Raw genomic sequence first — 23,434 nt, 5'->3', positions numbered from 1 at the left:
TATGTGTGCCGGCGCCGCTGATGTTCTTGTGCCTGGAGCAAATGCTCACGTGACAACTGTCCCAGTGTGTGGAGTTTTGCTTACAGGTCCAGAATGTATTGAATTTAGTTTTTACTTGTCCTTGGACCCTCCTCCCAGCTTTCTTAACCAGGTCCAATATACCGCATTGTCGGAGAGCAAAAAGTAGTTGAAAGGGAGAAAATGTTTTGTATGTAAAAGATGTAAAATAATGTTTTCATGTATGCCCAGATAGACACTATTGTCCAGTATTGTCAGGCGTGGGGGGTGTAGTTACAGATGAGACTGCAGGGAGGGAGTGCTTGGTAAATGCACGACCAGCGCGACAATGGTGGCGCTGCGGAACTTCGTATTTGTCATAGTTTTCCTGAATCGTCTGTTAATAAAGCTAGAACGCCGAGTTTGTGTTTTCAACTCATAATTTGTTTGAAGGAGCACAGAATGTCTGAATTGAGGAACCTAGGGACGCCGGCATACCGATCACTAGGGGCATTGCGCAAAGTGGTTAAAGGAGAAACTTGAATAAATTAGAGTAGAAACATAATGAATGCAGATGCCTGATACAATTAAGCAATTAACACCCAATCATGCCCTGTGGCATGTATTAAAATGCTGAGCAGGCCCAGACTTCGAATTTCTATTCTGATGGGAGTGGTCTCTTCCAGGATAACAAATGCCCTCATCCACAGGGCACAAGGGGTCACTGAATGGTTTGACGAGTATGGTTCGTGGTGGCCTACAAGTTAAACCGTAGGCTACACTACAACTACTAGTTGTGGTTTGGGTAACTTACAGCAATATCTTAGGTTGGGTGAATTTCATGATCATTGACAATAAAGAAAATGATAGCATTGTCATTAAATATCATTTTCCCCTATTATTACCCCCTGAAGTGACCATTTTTCTTTTGAATGCTTGTAAAGAAGTAATCTTCCCTGTGCAAATACTAATGTGACTGGAAAATAGTGTTGTCAGACTTCCGGTTTTCAAATGGAATGTCCAGTTTACAAATGATTTGTACAAGGCTGTTTTACGGTCACAACCAATTTAATGAGTAAATGATGCTGTGTTTTGTGGCCACAAACGGACAATGTAATGAGTAAATGATTCAATTATGAGATTTACCAATATTTTGTAATGCATCTGCATGTCTGTGACTCCCTGATCTGACATTGGTTTCAAGGGGGTTCACCCCGTCAATGGCAGTTCCGAGTGGATTCCCGTCGGCCCCCCCCCTGGTTTTTGGGGGAACCCCCAGTCCAAAACATTTATTAGTTGCTTGTGATGATGTAATTGGCAGAAAAAAGAAAAAAGGGCCATATTGTGTGGACCTCTGAAGTTGTTTGTGAATTCTGTTCATGAGGCCAAAAGTTTCAGAACGTGATGTTCTGAAGGGATCATAATCTGTGGTCATTTCTGAAGGAAACCCTGAAAAGTGCCAAACTCTCGGTGCTGTATAGGTATGGGGCATGCTGCCCCACCAAGCTATGAATTGGCAGGATGGCATACCTGGCATTCCAACACAGTGCACATACAGTATATCAGTATATATATCACACAATCACATATTAAGAAACATAAAAGCAAATGCAGAAAACAATATTTTATTTGTTTAAAAACACTACAAAGAATCAGAATTTATGTTGTTTTGAAGTCCATTGTAAAATTCAAACCAGAGTAGTATGCCTCACAGATCTGCTTACACACACCATCACTCCCCTCCCCCATTTAGGGCCAGGATGATTCTCTGTTTTATTTCAAGAATAACAGAACATCATGCAGCGTTAAGGGCCTCCAAAGGCACGGTACTGAGCATCCGAGAAAAAACACAACAGTATCAAGAGTCAGTCCCATTCTGTAAAGGATGAACAGTTAATATACATGGGCAACATACATGTATACAGCAATAAACATAAGTTTACTACAAGCTGATATTTTTTACAAGCTGTCATTGACTGCAAAACAAAACACAGGAAAAATGTATCTCGGGTGACAAAACAAAAAGAAATTAAACTTTCCCAAGTTTCAAAAGGTAAAATGTATGGAAACACCCAACTCCTGTCTACCTACAGTATGGTGTTATATTTGTAGACAGCGCAATATGTGTTGAAACAAAGTTATCACAGTAAATAAAAGTAACAGAGTGACTACAGTGTAGTGCACTACACTGTAGTCACTCTGTGTGTATCTATACTGTGCATAACTGGTTCAAAACAGTAAGTTCCACAATCAGTGATGCATAAGCACTCAGTTTAGATGTAAAGAACAGTGAATGAGGAACGGAAATTTCCTCATTTTTGGTCATTACCAACATAAATAATGTTCCAGTTTTCTGCATTCTTATCTTTTTAGCGTTTTGCTGCCTTTGGAATGAGCAGTACAGATTTAAAAAAATTAGGGTCAATAAATTGCAAGGTTTCAGGAATTATTGGGTAAGCACAAAAACAGTTTTGTTGTAACTGAGTGTGTGTGTGTCTGTGAGAGATAGCATTTCGTCAATAAGGCTGATGCTCCTTTTATCTGTGAGGCCGACGGCATTAAGACTGGTACAAGGCCAAAGGGTTCTGTAAAATGAAAAAGAAAATAAGCAGGAGAGGTCAATACAGACCATTGACTGGATGGCATGCCAGCTGAAAAGTGACAGTGGACTGTAACACATAGGAAATCACATTGACAAACAGTATAAATCCAGCAAGGAGAGAAAACAATGACATTCTGGGATCTTTCCAACAGACAACACAAAAATTCTGAGGTATCATGAATAATGTCAGAGAGAAACAAATTAATGTTCTCTGTGTAAACATGATTCTATTAGGAAACTGATTGTACTGATCAACTTGAAAGTATTCCAATGTCACCAGCAGAGAAATTCTGTTGTTTATATCTTATGGTTAGGGCCGCCAGTTTGACTCCACCATGTGACCTGCAGGGATTTAGACTTGTATTTCAATGGTTATCCTCCAGGGGTCCCCAAAGGCACTCAAACGGCACAAGCAAGTGACTAATCGTACAACTGAGTTTCCAATTGAGACATTTATAAAAACAATTTGTTGATCTAATATGGGGAGGGTCAGGAAAAAGTGAACATAGACAAAAGTTTAAATGCTACAAAAAGCATGCCTTTGAGCCAGTGGTCTGGTTTCTCTCGGTCCTAGAGAGCCGCAGGGTCAGCTGGCTTTTGTTGTTACTGAGCACTTGAGCAGCATGGCAATTTATCAGTTAAAACAGTTGATTACAAAACTTGGTTTATTCGGTCTGAATCAGTCGCTGTTTTTGAAAAAACAAAAGCCAACAGACTCTGCGGCTCTCTAAGACCAGGACTGAGCATCCCTGGAGTAAAAAGAAAAATGCATCCATACAAGGCAGGGGTTGCAAGCCAATCCAAAAAAAAAAAAAAATCAAGTTTTTTTGCCCAGTGAGAAGACTTCTGATTATACTTAAAGTTACAATCTCGAAGATTTCTGTTTTGTTCTCTTTGGCGGTACCAATGGCGAAAAGCAGTAATTGCAGGTGTGTTTTTGGACCTCACTTCCCAGAGATCCAACCGGATCCAACCAGTGTTGCCTGTGTGACGTCAGTCAGTTGGCACCTGGGCCACGCCAACTATAACACTTAATATTTACTGAAAAATGGTTGTTATAAAAGTAACGTTATGTACACACACATTAATTGTCTAACATTAGGCTAACTTAAGCTGTCTTTACACTTCTGAGCTGGGTTAAAATGCTGTAGCAGACCTGGGGTAGAATTAGTGATGATCAATTTCCACAGAGGTTCTTTATCCACCTTTAGCCCGGTATTAACATATTTACACTGCAGAGAAGAATTTGCGGGATTCGCTGCGGCTCGTACAATTATGTATCTCGCGCACACTAAACGGTCTTTCTCGTGAATGATTGTTGTGTAATATTTTTGAAACAACTGCCTTGCAAAATGTTACCGCTGGTGTTTCTGGTTTTGCTAGCAAACTGTTCGAGAATAAAGCGGAGCTGGGTGTTAAATTAGCAATCAGAACAAGAATAATAAAACAAAAGCAAAGGAGATTTCATCAAAAAAGGGCAAGGCTGAAGGACCATATGAGGAAGCGTAATAAAATAATAACGCTAATCCATACTGCTGTATTCTTTTATTTAGTTTTCTCCGGTTTGACATTTTACACTGAAATCAGACCTGGCTCTGCTCCACCTATACCCCTGGTTAATGCTCTATGTATTGATGAACTTCATGGCAATGTAAATAACGGTAATGTTAAGGCCAATTCAGATCAATGATTCGCAACGAGACAAAACGGTTTTAGAATGTTGCAGAGAAAATTGCGGTGTGAACTGGTTAGTTGCAGAGCGACTGAAGCCGTTGCCTGGGGTCTCAAAAGACCCACCTTGTCAAATCGCCAAGTGCAGTTAGAACGTTTACAATCAGACGTCTTGGAATTTTGCAAGTTGCATCCAGTCTCGTTGCGAATCATTGATCTGAACTGACCTTTATTTAGCTACATTGCAACGTTGCAACAAGGTAGCATTGCATTCGAGAGACGTTTTGCGAGGTCGGTACCAGTCGGTAGCATTAGCTAGCGTTTTTTCTAATTGTTAGCTGACATTACATTGTGTTAATTACATTAGCTAGCTAGCTAACGCAACGTTATCTGCTATGAGAGATGGATACTGTGCGCAACGTTGTCTAAACTAATGTTGCCTTTCTTGACATGGTCCGGTAGCTAGCGTTAGTTGTTCAAATAGCTAGGCTATGTAATTTAGTAACGTTACATTGTCATCAAATGTAATAGGAAATCTACATCAACAAATAATATGACCTCTCATGTTACACAAAAACTTTTTAGGGTTCCATAACCCCCCCCCCCCCCCACTTTTCTCTGTTATTGTAACACTAGCAGACACCGGGAAAAACAATACACCGCTCACACACAAGTGAGTTGAAGAGCGAGCCTGTTGCGTTAGCTCCGTCTACCCTCTCTGGCGGACCAACCACTGATGGGTGATGGAAAACGCGTCACTAACTATGCGCCGCTTGTGATTTTTTCCCGGGAATTTCGCCACAGACACCCAGTTCTTTAATCATAAATTATTACATTAATAATAATATAAATTAATATAATAGGCTCAATCACCACTGTTTTACCTAATTACCTAAGTGACTTAACAGACATTTATTTTAATGAAAATCTTCGAGATTATTACTTCGACGTCTTGATTGAAGACCATGATTAGTTAATTGTTTGATTCGTATCATGATAAAAAAACAACTTTTTTGTGCAAGTTAAATGCTATATAACTGCTCTGAATTTTATTACCCACTGCTTCTAACAAAGCCTATCATGTCCCTGTACAACATTTTAAAATACTGCAGCATGTCCATGGTAGTAAGTAACTGAATGAAATTTAACACGTGTTGTTTGTAAACATCGCTGTCAATCATTGTCTGTGCATAAATGGGATACTTGTTTGAGAAGGGGCTTGACAAAGAGGCTATTAGGACCTCTAGCTGGCGGAGGATTGACGTACAATCCAAGAAAACAAGCGGAGTCAAAAATGGTAGACCTAGTTATGGTGCCCTTTTTAGATATGTGAAGTTGTAAGCAAGTTAATCAGAGAAGAGGCACACAAACCCCCATAATTTGGAGTTAGCTGAACTTCCCTCAAAAACTGACCATTCACACTAGGGGCTATATTTTAACGATCTAAGCGCACAGTCTAAAGCGCATGGCGCAAGTGCATTTAGGGCGTGTCCAAATCCACTTTTGCTAGTTTAACGGCGGATAATCTGAGCGCAAAGTAAGGCGCATAGTTCAAAGGGGTTGTACTTAGTCTCTTAATTAATCATAGGTGTGTTTTGGGCGTAACATGAAATAAACCAATCAGAGTGTCATCTCCCATTCCCTTTAAAAGCCAGGTGCGCTTGCACCTTGGTGGATTGGTATTATAATGGCGGATTTGGCGGATAATTCTGATAAATACTATGACTAACCATTATGACATGTTTTTTTTTAAAAATATTGCGTGTTGTGCACCCGCCTATGTAGGCGCAGATTACTATCTTAATAATGCGCCCTTAAAGTAACAGTAAAAACTGCGCCATTGACTTAAGACAAGGTTTTCGTTGGTCAATCACGCAATCGCTTTCCTCTGCCTCAAGATAGCAATGCGCCAACAACGCTCCTGACCACACCTCATTTTAAGACCAACACGCCCATGGGTACTCAGATGGGCGCAAGTACATTTGCTATTTAAACAATGTGGGCGCTGGATGGGAAAATGACAACTGCGACGGTCTGAAACTAGCAAAGATAGAGCCCTAGGTATCAAAGTCAAACTTAGTTATTCAGACAAACATTAGTAAACATGAGATAGCAGGTAAACATGAGAATTAGTAAACATGAGAAACATTTCCTGCAGGACTTTCTTGAAAACCTTTCCAGAAATGAATCATGGGAATACTAATTTGGTAGGGATCAGTTTCGAGTTAAGCAACTAGAAATCTAATAAAGAGGCTACATCTGCTTGCATGTGGAAAATGTAGCTAAAAAGCCATCAAGACCTTTCACCTCATCTACAAAGCTTCTGTACTTTGGATAAAGAAGCTTTGTAAGAAACAGACCTGGGTCAAATACATATTTGTTTTGGATTCAAATACTTTTCTACGCTTTACCGATCTTGTCTGGTGTATTGGAACCAATTAAATAATCTCAAAAAGTACAAACCCCGCCTTTTGGTCATATTGGTAGGCTCAATTACACCAGGGAAGATCAACAGAGCACAGAAAAGTATTTGTATCCAAAACAAATACGTATTTGACCCAGGTCCGGTAAAGAACTCAAACTTTTTTCTGACTGTGGCACTGAAAACATCCATATGTTTGTGTGTGGTGAGTAACCTTCCTCTTAACAATCAGTTGGCCATTCACATTAAACTATGCTTTTAAAAAAGTTCTCTGAGATGCACACACAAGACTGTCAGAAAGAATTTCACAGAAAGCATAATGGGAGGTGACAGTGTCTTTCCATGCTTCAAACTTAATACCCAATACCCAAAGCCCCTTTGAGAAATGTTGCGATTCACTTTAAATGAATGCACTCCATCTTGTAAGCCTGGAAAAAAGGTTCTATTGTATAAGCCTGAAATGTATTATTGTCGTGTAATAGTACTGTCCATTTCTTGTTAATAAACCAATAAATACTTCAAGTTTTTTTCAAAAACTATTTGGCTGTGAATATTTCATCATGGTTGTGCCCAAATAATTTAAGGTATAATATAACTAGGGCACTCCCACTTCATACTGAAGTGACATAATAAATGTTCAGATGTGAACATTTTCTTACTGTAAATAAGAAATGCCATGCCTTGAGGCAGCCTGAAGCTCCAGATCCATCACACAGTGCCTCTAAACTGCACTATACTGAACTGTACCATTTGTTCTTCTATTATTCCTTTTACCTATCACCTCAACTGTAACCTGCTTAACCCATTTTATTTGCTGTGATAAATCCCTTGTAGCATTTCTGCTACATTCCATTCTACTGCTACTTTACACCAGGCTGGCCAGTGGAGGATGAGCTCCCCCTCTGTCGCCGGGTTCCTTTTGAAATTTTTTCCCATTGGGGAGTTTTTTCTCACCACTGTGAGGGTTTTTTGCCCACTGGGAGTTTTTACCTCATGTACTTGCTATTTGGAGGTCCGAGCCTGGTGTTCGCTCTGTTTGCGCTTTTTGCTCTGTCTCTTGCCTTGCTACTCTGTAAAGCATCTTTGTGACAATTTTCTGTAAAAAGCACTACACAAATAAATTTAATGGAAATACAGTTTATAAGAGCTAACACACTTTCACTGTAAAAATGTTTCAACACATTCTTACAACAAAGTCTCATGGAATGATTCACTGAAATCAAAACATTCATTTGGATCTATGTATCTACGATTACAACATGATTACAATTTTAGTGTTTTTCACTTTCAATAACCGTCTATAACAGTGTTCCGTAATATCTTGAAATCCATCCTTTTATTTATGATGTACAGAAGTGCAGAAGTGAACTTACATTTCATGATAAGGATAAACCCAAAGCAATGGCCACAATTATCAGAAGAATGCAGCAGAACAATGCAATCCACAACTTCTTCTGCAGAGAGAAAAAAGAAAACAGTTTAAATGCTGGAAGTCTTTTTTTCCCCCTAACCAGTTTTGCACAAACCATGCCCCGTAGGTGTGACGAACGTTCAGAATCGATTCCATTGGTCAACACGATGAGAGCGCTGACCACAGCCCATAGTTGCAATGATTGGTTGACCAAAATGAGAGCTTGCCGCCAGAATTTAACCAAGCCCGCGGGACGCGAGTTACTCTCACATCACCTGCGAGTTTGGAACAAATGGAAAAAATTTTAATTAGGGACAGAAGGAGAACACACACTTTAGAAAATATGGGGGTGTCTGATGCACCCTAATATATATTAAAAGAAATGTACATGAATAAATGAGTGAGTGAATGAAAAAAATGAAAATGGGGAGGAAATACAGTTGACAGTGAAATCTCAAATGTCTTCAAACGTTGTTAAACTATACATAGTGCAGTAAATAGAAAAGACCAAGCTATAAACACAAACAATCATGCAGCATACATTACATGGAATGAATTGTAGCCAGCCAGCACATGTTCAAGAAACTACACATAGTGCAATAAACTGAAAAGACCAAGCACAAACAAGTGTTAAACTATACGTAGTGCAGTAAATGAAAAAAACCAAACTGTAGAGTTAAACTATACATAGTGCAGTAAATTGAAATGTAGAGGAAACAGTAAGCACAAACAAGAATTGCAGCCAGCCAGCACGTGTTCAAGAATGTAGCGAATACAGTTGACAGCTGGGTGCCGCTGCACGTGTGTTATCTAATGCAAATACGGGGCGTGGTTTGTGCTATGCGCTAAATCTTGATGACCAATGTTAAAACTACAGGGCGTGGTTTGCGCTAAACTGGTTTGGGGAAAAAATGACGTATTTTAAATCAATGATATTATGCATTTTTTAACAACAATTCAAAAATGCCAAGGAGGCCATCAGCACGAACTTACAAAAACAGTTATACTATATTACCATTGAATGCGCAATTTTGATAATTTCTAAATGTTACACAATTGTAACCAACTGAAGGGTATTATATGATATACACAGAAAGAGAATCACTGATTGGAACATGGAATTTTCATTTTATAATGCACTAAAACAAAACAAAAAAAAAAACTAAATTGAGGACATCTCATGAGAGTCCGCAGACATTTATTAATACTATCCTTTGATAGCATTTAAATTTTTTTTTGACAGATTTCACGTCACGGTCACGTCATAGGCAGACATAAGGTTATGAAACAGTGGACATGGTTGTATACAGTGGTCCAGACCTTCTGCGGCGTAACTGAATGGAACCATAGTTTCATTCTTCTGGTTTGTTTTTACAGCTTGCTGCAGTCGCACAGTTAATAGATTGACTAATTAAGTCCTAGTAGATAAGATACCTGTAAAACTCACCATCTCTACTGAAGAGCAATATTTTTTTATTTGTGTAATACACACAGCGACACTATGAATTTAGCCTTATTGTGGGAAAGCGTTTTATGGTGGTACGTTTACTTGAAACACAAGACCAGAGTAAAGCCAAAGCTGGGGAATCAGCATTTTGTTTGGCATACTGGCCTAGCATGGCAGGCAAGCAATAAATGTTCCAACTCCAACCAGTGCTAGCCAGCTAACAATCAAATGTTACCTAGCTGACTGTGGTAATAGTAAAACAAACCAACCAGGGAAGTCAGCTATAATGTTTATCTAAAAAAGTTGTCAATTATCTATCAATATTACAGACGTGGGGTGTCCTGGAGTGCTTTCTCTCCTTTGAAAGTTTTATGACCATTACCTCCTGGAAGAAACACAGGACACCATATTGGGGGTCACAGACCCTGCATGGCTACATGCTGCACAAAGGTCCATTTCCTTTTAGGTTTGAATGCAATCTGAGACATTTCATCAAAATCATTGATTGAAAATCTTAATATCTATATAGATAAATGGTTGTTGAGGCCTGTCAACGGAAATATACATTTTTTGGAGTGGTTCCAGGTTCAAGTCGCAACCAAGACATTGCAATTTCGTTTTGCTACATGGAAAATACTTTGCCAGATGGTGAAGATTGCAACTGGTGGGATTTAACAAATGTTTGTCTACAGATATCACCTTTTTGTTAAGAAGCATAAGTAAACTTCAATGTCTTAGCTGAACTGCATTACCTCCCAACATATTCATGATTGGGCTCATTATAAAAACCACAAAATTCATGAATCGTTTGAAAACAATATGGTGCTCTGCCCTGCTTTCAACAATATGAGGTCACATTAATAAGTACACTGTCAGCTTTCAGATAGACCAGTCCTGGTCAAAAAATGAGCCTGGACCCTTCCCCCCTACCCATACTAGGAAAGCACGCAAGGAAAGGAGGTTTAAAAAACAATTTAAAAAGAGCGACTGGAATGCACCCATCGAACCAGGGGCCAGGCTTTCTCTCCTAGTGCATGCCAGTGGAAGTAATGATACAACCACGAAGGACTGTGTCAAAGTTTGAAGAAGCCTCCAATGGAGGTTTGCCATATGCCATCATTGTGGTTTGACCACCTGCAATCTTTATTTTAAAAACAGACACACACACACACACACACACACATATATATATATATATACACACATACATATGTTCCTTCCTGGATCGTGGCCTTGTTGTGGCGGAAGAGCTTGCAAGGTTTTATGATTTGTTTGTTTTTTACGGAGCTATGTCGTCGGGGGTTTTATGTCTCTCAAGGCAAACAGGTCTGGGGTGAGGACCCAGACGAACATGATTCAATCGACCCCTACTTATGGTAAACAAATACAGAGTTAAGTTTACCCTGCCCGGAATAGGGTTACAGGGACCCATCAATGGAGCCAGACTTGGGGGTGGTGTCCGTAGGCAAACACCTGGCCGGGTCCAGCCCAAATAGGCTATGTGGGACAACCGTGTGGGTCCACCACCTGCAAGGTTCAGGGTAGGGGTTGAGTGCAATGCCCATCGGGCAGGGGACAACAACAGGGTAGATCTGTACGACATCAGCCCAGATGACGAAAACTGATTCTTGGCACGTGGAATGTTACCGCTCTAGTGGGGAAGGAGCCGGAGCTGGTGCGTGAGGCTGAGAAGTACCAACTAGACATTGTTGGGCTCACCTCTACACACAGTGTTGGCTCTGGAAACCAACTCCTGGATAGGGGGTGGTCTCTCTCCTACTCGGGAGTTGTTCAGGGTGAGAGGCGCTGGGCGAGAGTGGAGATACGCACAAGTCCCTGGCTGGTGGCCACTCAGCTGGAGTTTACTGCAGTAGACATGAGGGTCACCTCAATGTGACTACGTGTGGCAGAGAGGAAAACTGACTGTTATTTGCGCTTATGCATCTAATAGCAGTTCAGAGTATTTGGCCTTCTTGGAGAAGGTGGGAGGGATGCTGGAAAAGGACCCACTTACTGACTCCATTGTCCTACTGGGAGACTTCAATGCTCTTGTTGGCAATGACTGGGAAATTTGAGGGGGTGTGATTGAGAGGAACGGCCTCTTTGATCTGAACCTGATCGGTATTATGTTATTGGACTTCTGTGCTAGTCATGGTTTATCCATAACAAACACCATGTTTGAACACAAGGATATTCATAAGTGTACATGGTACCAGAACACCTTTGGCCAAAGGTCGATGATCGACTTTGTAGTCGTTTCATCAGAACTGCGGCCATTTGTTTTGGACACTCGGGTGAAGAGAGGAGCAGAGCTGTCAACTGATCATTATCTGGTGGTGAGTTGGATCAGATGGCGGGGGAAGCTGCCAGACAGACCAGGTAGGCCCAAATGTGTAGTCAGGGTCTGCTGGGAATGCCAGGCAGAACAGTCCATTTGGAATTATTTCAACTCACCTCCAAGATAGCTTTTCCAATATCTCAGAGGACGTTGGGGACATGGAATCTGAATGTACCCTGTTCAAAACCTCTATTGTGGAAACGGCTGCTAGAGGTTATGGTCAAAATCTGGTCGGTGCATATCCTGGCAGCAACCTGAGGACCCATTTGTGGACTCCAGTGGTGAGGGAGGCTGTCAAACTGAAGAAAGAGACATTCTGGGCCTGGTTGGCACTGGGAACCTCTGATTCAGCAGACAGGTACCGGCAGGTGAAAAAGGGGCGCAGCTGCGGCAGTGGCAGAAGCAAAAGCCGGGGCATAGGAGGAGTTTGGTGAGGCCTTGGAGAAGGACTTTCGGTCCGCCCCAAAGTGGTTCTGGAAAATCATTCGGCACCTCAGGAAAGGAAAGCGGGACACCGTTCAGGCTGTTCTTAGCAGGAATGGTGAAACTATGACCTCAACTGGGGAAATTGTCAAAAGCTGGAAGGAACACTTTGAGGACCTCTTGAATCTGAAAAACACATCCTCCATTTTTGAGGCTGAGCTGGAGCAATCCGGGGACCAGAGTCCATCTCTGTGGCAGAAGTCACTGGGGTGGTTGGAGAGCTCATCAGTGGCAGGGCACCAGGGGTGGATGAGATTTGTCCGGAAATGTTGAAGACTTTAGATGTTGGTGGTGCATCTTGGTTGACACAAATCCTCAATGTCACGTGGAAGTCAGGAACAGTGCCTTTGGAGTGGCAGACCGGGGTGGTGGTCCCTATTTTTAAAAAGGGGGACCGGAGGGTGTTTTCCAATTATCGGGGAATCACACTCCTCAGCTACGGTGCTGGGAAAGTTTATGCCAAGGTGCTGGAAAGGATGTTTTAGCCGATAGTTAAACCTCAGATTCAGGAGGAACAATGCAAATTTCATCCAGGCCACGGAACAACAGATCAGCTTTTACCCCTCTCACAGATATTTGAGGGGGCGCATAGGAGTTTACCTATCCAGTCAACGTGTGTTTTGTGGATTTGGAGATGGTATATGACCTTGTGCCCCGGGGCATCTTGTGGGAGGTGCTGCAGGAGAATATGGGTGCCGAGGTTGCTGTTGCGTGCCATTTGGTCCCTGTATACTTGGAGCGACAGCGGAGTATGATGCGGTTGGGATGAGGATCAGCACCTCCAAGTCTGTCACCATGGTCCTCTCCCAGAAAAAGATGGTTTGCCCTCTACAAGTAAAGGAGGAGCAACTGCCCCAGTTGGAGGAGTTCAAGTATCTTGGGGTTTCATTCATGAGTGAGGGAAAAAGGAATTCGTAGATCGACCGTCGTCTGGGTGCAGCAGCCACAGTAATGCGGGCATTGCATTGGACGGTGGTGGTGAAGAAGGAACTGGGCCGAAAGCCAAAGCTCTTGATTTACAGTCGATCTTCGTCCCTACTCTCATCTATGGTCACAAGCTATCGGTAGTGACCGAGAAAGTGAGATTGTGAATACAAGCGGCCGAAATTAGGTTTCTCCGTAGGGTGGCAGGTCTTACTCTCCTTGATAGGGTGAGGAGCTCAACCATCCGGGAGTACCTCAAAGTAGAACCGCTGCTACTCCACATTGAAAGGAACTGGTTGAGGTGGGTCGGGCACCTGATAAGGATGCCTCCTGGGCACCTTCCCCTGGAGGTGTTCTGGGCTTGGCCACTGGGGAGGAGACCCAGGGGCAGACCTAAGACATGCTGGAGGGATTATATCCTAAGGCTGGCCTGGGATCGCCAGGGGATCCACCGGAATGAGTAGGCGTAAGTCGCTGGGGAGAGGGATGTCTGGGCTGCTCTGCTTGCCCCTTTGCCTCCACGACCCGGACTATGCGGTTAGAGAATGGATAGATGGATGGATATATATATATACATATAATTTTCTTTATTAATTAATTTTGTTTTTACACCTGTATAATGATGGTTGAACTTTAAATGAGAAGAAATTTAGAAAATTTCATTTAACAAAATTGTTTATGTGGTTTCATTTTTGTTTTATGAATTAAGATTATATAAAAACAAAAAGATAAACATAGGTTTTTATGTATATTTCCCTACTCATACATGTGTCCTTTTGCACATTACTATGAGGTAGCAGCAGGTGAAGTTCATGAGTTGGAGCTGGGTTCTTCAGTTGGCAACTGGAAGCTGTACAGCTGCTGATATTCTAGCACAGCTCATCAGTTTTAATCCATTATTATTTTCAGGTGAGAAATGTTACAAAAGCCATGATATACACTCACCGGCCACTTTATTAGGTACACCTTGCTAGTACCGGGTTGGACCCCCTTTTGCCTTCAGAACTGCCTTAACCCTCTGGGGTCGGGAGCTCCGCCGGCGGAGCGTGACAAGATTAAATTTACTTTCGTTGCTATTTGGATGATTAACTTCGCGAGCTTTTATCATACAGACACAACAAAGACATTGACAGAAACCTTAGAATCGTGGCATTCCAATGTGTCCATTGGCAAATAATATGAATTGATTTAAGCTATTTAAAATTAGATCAAATAGGCTTAACACATGGCAATGGTCTTTCTCATTAATATGTGATTTTCGCTCGGCAGTAAGTACGCCCAGACCACATTCACAAGATAATGACATGCTAATTGCTATCGATTGCTATGATGGTCATGTTCCCTCTGATTTTAAGATGGCTCGTGTTACCCCACTTCTCAAAAAACCCACCTCAGACCCCTCCGATGTAATGCATTATCGATCCGTATCGCTTCTACCCTTTCTGTCCAAAACCCTTGAATGAGCAGTTCTTAAACAACTAACCTCTTTTCTCCATCAGAACAACCTGCTAGACCCTCACCAGTCTGGCTTCCGATCCGGGCACTCAACAGAGACTGCGCTCCTAGCTGTGATGAAGGCACTTGCCACTGCAAGAGCCTCACGTCTCTCCTCTGTCCTGATTCTTCTTGACCTGTCTGCAGCTTTCGACACGGTCAACCATAAAATACTCCTCTCCACCTTGGCTGGGATGGGCATTGCCGGGACTGCCCTGTCTTGGTTCGCTTGCTATCTTGCAGATAGGTCCTACCAGGTCACCTGGAAAGGGTCTGCCTCTGCTTCTCATCCCCTTGTTATGGGAGTGCTGCAGGGATCTGTACTGGGTCCTCTGCTGTTCTCCTTATACACTAGATCTCTTGGTTCAGTTATTAATTCACATAGCTTCTCCTATCATTGTTATGCAGATGACACACAACTCTTCTTTTCTTTCCCCCCCTCGACCACACAGGTCAATGATAAGATATCTTCCTGCCTGGCTGACATCTCCACCTGGATGGCCAGCCACCATCTGAAGCTCAACCTCAACAAAACTGAGCTGCTCTTCTTCCCGTGCAAGACCTCCTTACTTCGTGAGCTCTCAATCACGGTTGATGGCACCACAGTGACTGCCTCTCACTCTGCCAAGAGCTTGGGGGTGGTCCTGGATGACCAACTGGACCTCAAGGAACACATCAAGGCAACATCACGGTCCTACAGATTCCTTCTGTACAACATCAGAAGGTTTCGACCATACCTGACGACGCACTCCACCCAGCTGCTCGTCCAGGCTACAGTGACCTCTTGCCTTAATTACTGCAACTCTCTCCTTGCAAGCTTGCCAGCTTGTGCCATACAGCCACTACAGATGATTCAGAATGCCGCTGCCCAACTCATCTACAACCTTTCCAAATTCTCCCACGTCACTCCTCTGCTGCGATCACTCCACTGGCTACCGGTCGCTGCCAGGATCCGGTTCAAAGCCCAGACCCTTGCCTACACTGCTGCCAACAGGACAGCCCCCATCTACTTGCAGGACATGACTCGATTCTATGTGCCTGCTCGACCACTCCGCTCTGCGGCAGCAGGGCGCCTTGTAACCCCTCCCACCTGCCCAAAGGGATCACAAAGCTTCTCCACCCTAGCTCCCCAGTGGTGGAACGAACTCCCCGTCCCTCTCCGAACCTCGTCCTCACTACCCATCTTCCGCCGTGGCCTGAAGACTCATCTCTTCAGACTATACCTAGACTAACCACCACCACGCTGTATATTTCACTCTAAATCTCCCCCCCCCTTTTTTCATGACACTTACATGTCGCCCCATCCCAGCACTTTTTGGTAATTTGTATTTGTCCTAATACTGTAGCTTATTCTTCTGCCTAGTTGGCTTTGCAGAGGTTAGGTCTGAATCGTGTTCACTGTGTGAACTAAACTGTGTTCTTGGCTAGAAATAGCTGTACAAAATAAGTATTGTACCTTACTGAACCTGTGTTTAGCAGTTGTCTATGACTATGAAATGCACTTTTTGTATGTCGCTTTGGATAAAAGCATCTGCCAAATAAATGTAATGTAATGTAATGTAATGAATGTACCAAAATCAAAAGATGTCTTTGTTTCTGTCTTCTAAATGGCTCACTGTGTATTGCTTTGTGAAAAATCTTTGTCTTAGAGGTGGGGAGGCATGCGGCCAGGTGTGAATAGCCTACTTAGCTGGCAGGTCCTCCTACCCAATAAATATTCATTACAGAAAGGCCATTAGCCCTCCCATTTTCACCTGGTGTTGAAAAATAATAGTCACAACACTTACTTTTAGCAATTTATTTTATACTTCTCATTGGATTTGCTAAAATATTTTATTTTTTTAAACAATTGTTTAGTGTGTTTTATTACAACATTCCTGTGCATGTTCAAAACTACTGTTTACAGTTTGTGTTTTTAGAGCAGTTTACAATCCACACATGATTATGACCTACTTACTGCTGCCATATTATTGTAGCTGAGTTTGTGCTGAAAACAAAGATATGAAACACTTTGGAATCACTGTATATAAAGTTGATGAAATTTACACAAATGTCAGAGCATCGCACAATCACCAGTGTGCCTAATTTTACCCTTAGACCCCAGAGGGTTAATTCTTCGTAGCATAGATTCAACAAGGTGCTGGAAACATTCCTCAGAGATTTTGGTCCATATTGACATGATAGCATCACACAGTTGCTGCAGATTTGTCAGCTGCACATCCATGATGCGAATCTCCCGTTCCACCGCATCCCAAAGGTATCTATTGGATTGAGATCTGTTGACTGTGGAGGCAATTTGAGTACAGTGAACTCACTGTCATGTTCAAGAAACTAGTTTGAGATGATTTGAGCTTTGTGACATGGCGTGTTATCCTGCTGGGAGTAGCCATTAGAAGATGGGTACACTATGGTCATAAAGGGATGGACATGGTCAGCAACAATACTCAGGTAGGCTGTGGCGTTTAAACAATGCTCAATTAGGGGCCCAAAGTGTGCCAAGAAAATATCCCCCACACCATTACACCACCACCACCACGAACCGTTGATACAAGGCAGGATGGATCCATGCTTTCATGTTGTTTACGCCAAATTCTGACCCTACCATCTGAATGTCGCAGCAGAAATCGAGACTCATCAGACCAGGCAATGTTTTTTCAATCTTCTATTGTCCACTTGGTTACTTGGTAAGTCTGTGTATTTATTGCATATTTAGTCGCAGATATTGAAAGTAGAATGACATGGTATAATTTTAGAAAAACTTGTCTTGTTTATTTCAGTATTCCTTGACCAGCGTTTTCACTGCTGTCTTGGCATGTCTTAGGGCTATTGCTGCTTGTTGCTATGACAGAATACAAATTTTTCGTGGTGAAAGAATATTTTAATGAATACCCATATTGACACTATAGAGCTGAAATGTTACTGCCCACTTTTACAGTGGCCCTGGTTCTGCAAGTAAATGTCCCATTAATTTTCTTCATAGACATTTCAGAAAGAGGCTAGATAATATAGTTTTTAGTCATGAACTGAACCATCCAGATATGAGATGAATCATGACAGTATAAAAATGATTCAGACAAAATAATCTTTGAAAAACAAAAAAAGGTAAAGGTACTTTTTAAAACCTTTTTAAAGAGGGAATGAACTATAAAGCATTGCGAGTGATCGTATCCCTTTCCCCTCACTTTCAATAAGTTTCAATCACATTTAGGTTAATTACATTCTTTTCTTTAGTGATTTCTTGTACATAATGTTAATGCAAAGCTACACCTCAGTTATGTTTAAACTAAAGCTACGCTTCAGCGTTGTTGCCTCGCAGTCAAGGTTAACATTAGCTTGATTTCTAACAGATCAGATGATATTTCTACAAAAAGTAACATGAATACTTATCTTTTCTAACCACATGAAACATTTCAAAGTAAACTGAGATAGTGGCTGTCAAAATCCACTTTCTTGTGTGGAATGATATGGAATGAAAACATAGCTAACCTGATTTTATTTGTGTGAGAATGAATACTGGGATAAGGGACACATTGGATCCAGGCGTGTTTTTACATTAGGGAAACGTTTCTGCCCCTACGAATTCTGCCTAGCAACAGGTGGGTCACCTGAGGTGGCGAAAAAATAATAAACGTAACTGTTAATCGCTAATGCTAACATCATTAACGTGGCCTGACATGACCAGGAAATAATCACAAACAAAGCCAATTCAATCGATGACATCATTAGCTAGCATTAGCGATAGACGTACATCAACTTGATTTAGCTAGCTGAAGTTTTCAATTTCAAGGCGTGTGATTTTATTTGAATTTTTGAAGTTTCTAAGTTCAAGTTTGAACGAGTCTATTTTATTTTTTTACGATGAATCATGTAGGCTATTTGTTGACTGTGCAGTTTAGTACATTGACTTTGGAAGAGAAGTTGGGAGATAAAACGTTTAGGGCCACACAGACCAGAAGACTTCATCCTGCTTCAGGCTGGGGATAAAGTGACCCGTACGTTCAAACAGGAATGGTTTGACAAAAAGAGATGGCTAACCGCTAGCACCTCGAAACATGCGCTGTTCTGTTTCCCATGTATGCTTTTTGGTGGTGGAGACTCCGTTTGGGCATCGGCTGGATTAAAAGACATTAAACATCTGTCGGAAAGAACAGCGAAGCATGAAAGCTCTGCGTCCCATCTGGATTGTGCCATGAGTTGGGTTTACTGGGGCAGCTCAACATCCAGGCACAACTAGATGGTGCATATCGCCGTTGCATCGCGGAGCACAACAGACAGATTGAGGAGAATCGGTATGTTCTGGGGAGGCTGATTACTTATATCAAACTCTGTGGGAAATACAAAATGAGTTTGTGTGGTCACGACGAGTCAGCCAGCTCACTAAACCTAGGCATTTTTAGGTGCATTTTTGAGACAATGTGTGAGGGGGACACCAGGCTCAAAAGATACTATGATGCGCAGCCTTACTTCAAGGAGATATCTAGCACCGTTCAGAACAAACTCCTGGATTGCACATATGAGATCTTCAGGGAGGAAGTGGCCAAACAATTGAGAGACCCAGTTTGTTGCTGTCCAGGCAGATGAGACTACCGATATATCATGCAAATCCCAAATGGTCATAGTGTTGAGATATATGGTAGACAACACCGTCACAAAGCGATTCCATCGAAGTGAAGGATAAAACTGCCATTGGCCTTTCCTACGCAATCAAACAAGCCCTTGAGCCCCTGGGGCTGACTGACAAACTCATTGCACAGCTTGGGGCAGCTGTGATGAGTGGTAATGTAGGCAGCGTGCAAACACTGATGAAGGAGAACTACCCAAACGCAATATTTGTGCATTGCTACGCCCACCAGTTAAACCTAACCCTGCAGCAAGTATGCGCATCCAGAATCAGTGAGCTGAAGGTGTTCTTTGCGGATTTAGCTGCTTTTGACACCTTTTTTTCCCACCTCGCCTAAAAGAACGGCTACTCTGGCGAAAACTTCAGACAAGCGAATCCCGTGGCCACCCGGCACATGATGGAACTTTAAAAACAGGACCATTATCAATTGTATTTCTTTAAATGTCAAATAAATATGCAAACATTTTATACAAACACTTTCCTACAAGTTAACAATGTGCCGCATGCTTGTATTTATAGTTTTATTGAAGACACGTGTCTGTCTCATCTTTTTACTTTGTTGCAGTACAGGCAACCTCAATGTAGCATTCTGTGTCGCGCTGAGTGCTGAAGCGATGAATTGTATACGGTTTGGAAATCTTTCTGCTCCCTGGCATTTACAGCACAGCCCATATAAGGGCATAGGCCTACCGTAGACTAATTTGCTACCTTTATTTTTTGTGATGGAGACATCATAAAAAACTGCACCACCAGAAATACCATGCTAAAATCACTGATTGAACAACGTTTCATTAGGTGCAGAGACTTTTACTGCTACCAGAGTGAATGCATAAGTGAATGCGATGATAACAAAACTTTCGATTACACTGAGCAATAAAACGCTATTCCAAAAGCAAAATTTTACGTTATACATCGTTAGAAAGCTTATACTCTCACCTATTGAATAAATGGATTGTCAATCAAACCAGACTGCACTAAAAAGGGTGACAACACCGTAAACAACACATATGGTATTACGTACAGCTATTTTGGAAGGTACCCAGGCATCACAAATGCGCGTATATTTCACAAACGGATTGTCCAAGACCATATATGACCACTCAGTCTCTCTTTTCTTCTTCTTCATCTTCCAACCGGTGCATTCGCGCCACCCAACAAAAAAATGCGAAAGGCCCTCTCTAGAGCCGTTTGTCCATTCTGGGCTACTGTAAAAACATGGCGGTGCAACATGGCGGCCTCCGTGGAAGAGGACCCACTCCCTTTAGGGCTTATTCTAAGGTAACAAAAACACAAAGATTCTAATTTTCATGGGATTACACACTAATTAAAACATCCTTATGACATCGTTTCACAATCTTGTAGCTCATGGCAAGTCCACTTTTTACAGTTAATGTATAATGTCTGACGAATCAAATTCTCTATGGCTAATATGAATGATATTTCTACTTCGAGAACCAGACGATTCAGTCCAGTGTGTCATGGGTGGGAGGTGTAGTTGCAGATGACACTGCAGGGAGGGGTGCCTGTTAAATGAACAACCGTTGCAACAATGGTGGTGCTGTGGAACTCCGTATTCGGCATAGTAATCCTGTATAGTCTACTAATAAAACTAGAACACAGAGTTTGTGTTTTCAACTCAATTTAGTTGCAGGAACAATGAATGTCTGAGTTGAACAATCTAGGCACGCTGGCGTGCAGCCTACTAGGGGGCTTGCGCAAAGGGATTAAAAATAACAAATAAATGAAGTCATCAAACACCCATATCGTCCCCCTGAAAAAGTAATTGCTTAGTTACTCAATCAACCAATTAACCAAATTTAATGGATAGATTCAGCTGAGGCAGTCCTGTTGAATCTAAACTTCACGCATATGGAACCTTACCCTCAGGGTGAAGTAGTCCCCAAAAAGTTTCCACAAGCACACTATGCCATGATCAAACGAAATTCCAAAAGAAATGAGAAAAAAGTTGTCAAAATATATCCGTGTCTGGAAAGGGTTACAAAGCCATTTTCAAGGCCTCTGGGACTCCATGGAACCACAGTGAGAGCCATTATCTCCAAATGGTAGATATCTCAAAAAATCTCATCTTGGAACAGTGGTGAATCTTCCGAAGAGTGGCAGACCTGCCAAAATTTCTCCAAGGCCGCAGAACAACTCATCCAGGAAGTCACAAAAGACCCCAGAATAACATCCAAAGAACTGCAGGCCTCTCTAGCCTCAGCTATGGTCAGTGTTCATGATTTCACAATAAGAGAGAAACTGGGCAAAAATTGGGTTCATGGAGAGTAATAAGGCAGAAATCACACATAACCAAAAGGAACATCAATGCTCATCTCACGTTTGCAAAAATGCACCACTTTTTGACGACAAGGGTCCCATTATGTCTAGAGTAAAGCAAATACAGCATTTCACAGTAAGAACATCATACTAACAGTCAAACATGTTGGTGGTAGTGTGATCACGTGGGGAAGACAACCCTACTCTACATATTATTTTTAAAAGTGAATGCATGCAAGAACAGGAATATACACATATTGGGCCTCATTCACAAAACTGCACCACTAGCGGCCCCATGATTTTTGCTGTTGATACACAATACAGCACACTTTAAATTCCTGATCATTAATTATTGATTTAATTGGCAGTAGCCATGAGAAAAAATGTACTTGATTTCATGATTTCATGTTTTGTTTATCATATTCAGCATAATGCCTGGATGCGGAAAACATGATGTTGATGTTGTGGTGATATGACTGTGTAGAGGCTTCTGTAAGAGGTTACACACAGGCTACCAAGGATGTACAGCACAAGATCGTCTACTAGCGTATTCAGGGAAGCAGACCTGATTAAAAAATGCATTTGAAATGCTTAAATTCTTTTGGTATCAGCAAACCTGAATGTGTATCTGTCAATCTCTAATATATTTTAATGAAACTAACCAAATCATAAAATAATTTTGTTCTGAATATTGTTGAAGATTTTACTGATGTTAATGTCAAATTTTACTTAAAGGAGCTCTGGCCCACATTACCTCACCTTACGGGCTTTGTTTTGGTAGTTGGCAGCTTGTTGGGTCTCTGTCACAGCATTCTCCACATAGTTTTTGGAGTGCATTATGTTGGCTTCAATGCGGTCCACCATTTCCCCCTGTAGACATAGTGACGAACAGCAGAAAACCAGAAACAACTCCTGTATCATAATCAGTCTTTAGAATTCCAAAAAATATCAGAGAAAAAAACTGAATGAATCATTATTCAATAACTTACATCAACCTTCCTTCTTAAGATTGATACATTTTGTGTATCTGACATTATGAAAGCAAAGTCACTTTGAATACACAATTGTTCGATAAGCCATAACCTCCAGTTCCAGAGCATATTCACTGTATTAAAAAAAATTACACCTTCTAACACCTTGGTCTGGGAATGTTTTTCATGGTTTGGGCTAAGCCCCTTAGTTCCAGTAAAATTAAATCACATTCTAAATGGTTCTGTGCTTCCCCAAATGTTTGGGGAAGGTCCTTTCCTATTTCAGCATGACAATGCCCCTGTGCACACAACAAGGTCCATACACAAATGGTTTTATCGAGAACGGTATAGAATAACCTGACTGGCCTACACGGAGACCTGACCTCAACCCCATCCAGCACCTATGGGATTAATTGGAAAGCCAACTGTGAAACAGGCCTAATCAACCAATCAGTGCTCGACCTCACTAATGCTTTTGCGGCTGAATGGAAGCAAATCCCTGCAGCAATGCTCCAAAGTCTAGTATAAAGCCTTCCCAAAAGAGTAGAGGTTGTTATAGCAACTCCATATTAATGCCCATAATTTTGGATGAGGTGTAGGATGTCACGTGTCCACATACTTTTGGCCATGTGGTGTATGTTTCACTCTACAACTTCAATCTCTTACCCGTTTTGAGTCGTTCTCAATCTCTGATACTCACTCTTGAAAACGTCCATTTTTTCAGCAAAACATTTCTGTCACCTGCATTTTATACATTTATTCCTCTAACTGATGCC

At 41.7% G+C, this 23,434-nt stretch overlaps 1 protein-coding gene across 3 annotated transcripts in view; it reads right to left on the bottom strand.

Annotated features, from left to right (window-relative positions):
- Nucleotides 1–1,606: 1,606 nt before the first annotated feature.
- stx4 (syntaxin 4) overlaps nucleotides 1,607–23,434 on the bottom strand; it is a 71,506-nt gene continuing 49,678 nt past the window's right edge. Inside the window, exons 9-11 of one of the 3 annotated variants that reach the window (XM_035404900.1) lie at nucleotides 22,447–22,557; nucleotides 8,066–8,146; nucleotides 1,607–2,582 (exon numbers count right to left, since the gene is read on the bottom strand). In XM_035404900.1, coding sequence (XP_035260791.1) covers nucleotides 8,069–8,146; nucleotides 22,447–22,557 — 189 coding nt within the window. In that variant the 3' untranslated portion in view covers nucleotides 1,607–2,582; nucleotides 8,066–8,068. Of the gene's footprint in view, nucleotides 2,583–8,065; nucleotides 8,147–8,202; nucleotides 8,379–21,773; nucleotides 21,795–22,446; nucleotides 22,558–23,434 lie in introns of those variants that run through there. The other 2 variants (XM_035404902.1, XM_035404903.1) reach the window with 2 other exon arrangements.

Source organism: Anguilla anguilla, chromosome 2, assembly GCF_013347855.1.
Source record: "Anguilla anguilla isolate fAngAng1 chromosome 2, fAngAng1.pri, whole genome shotgun sequence".
Lineage (NCBI taxonomy): Eukaryota > Metazoa > Chordata > Actinopteri > Anguilliformes > Anguillidae > Anguilla > Anguilla anguilla.
Note: the sequence above shows the minus strand (reverse complement) of the source record. Positions and strands in the feature narration are given on the sequence as shown.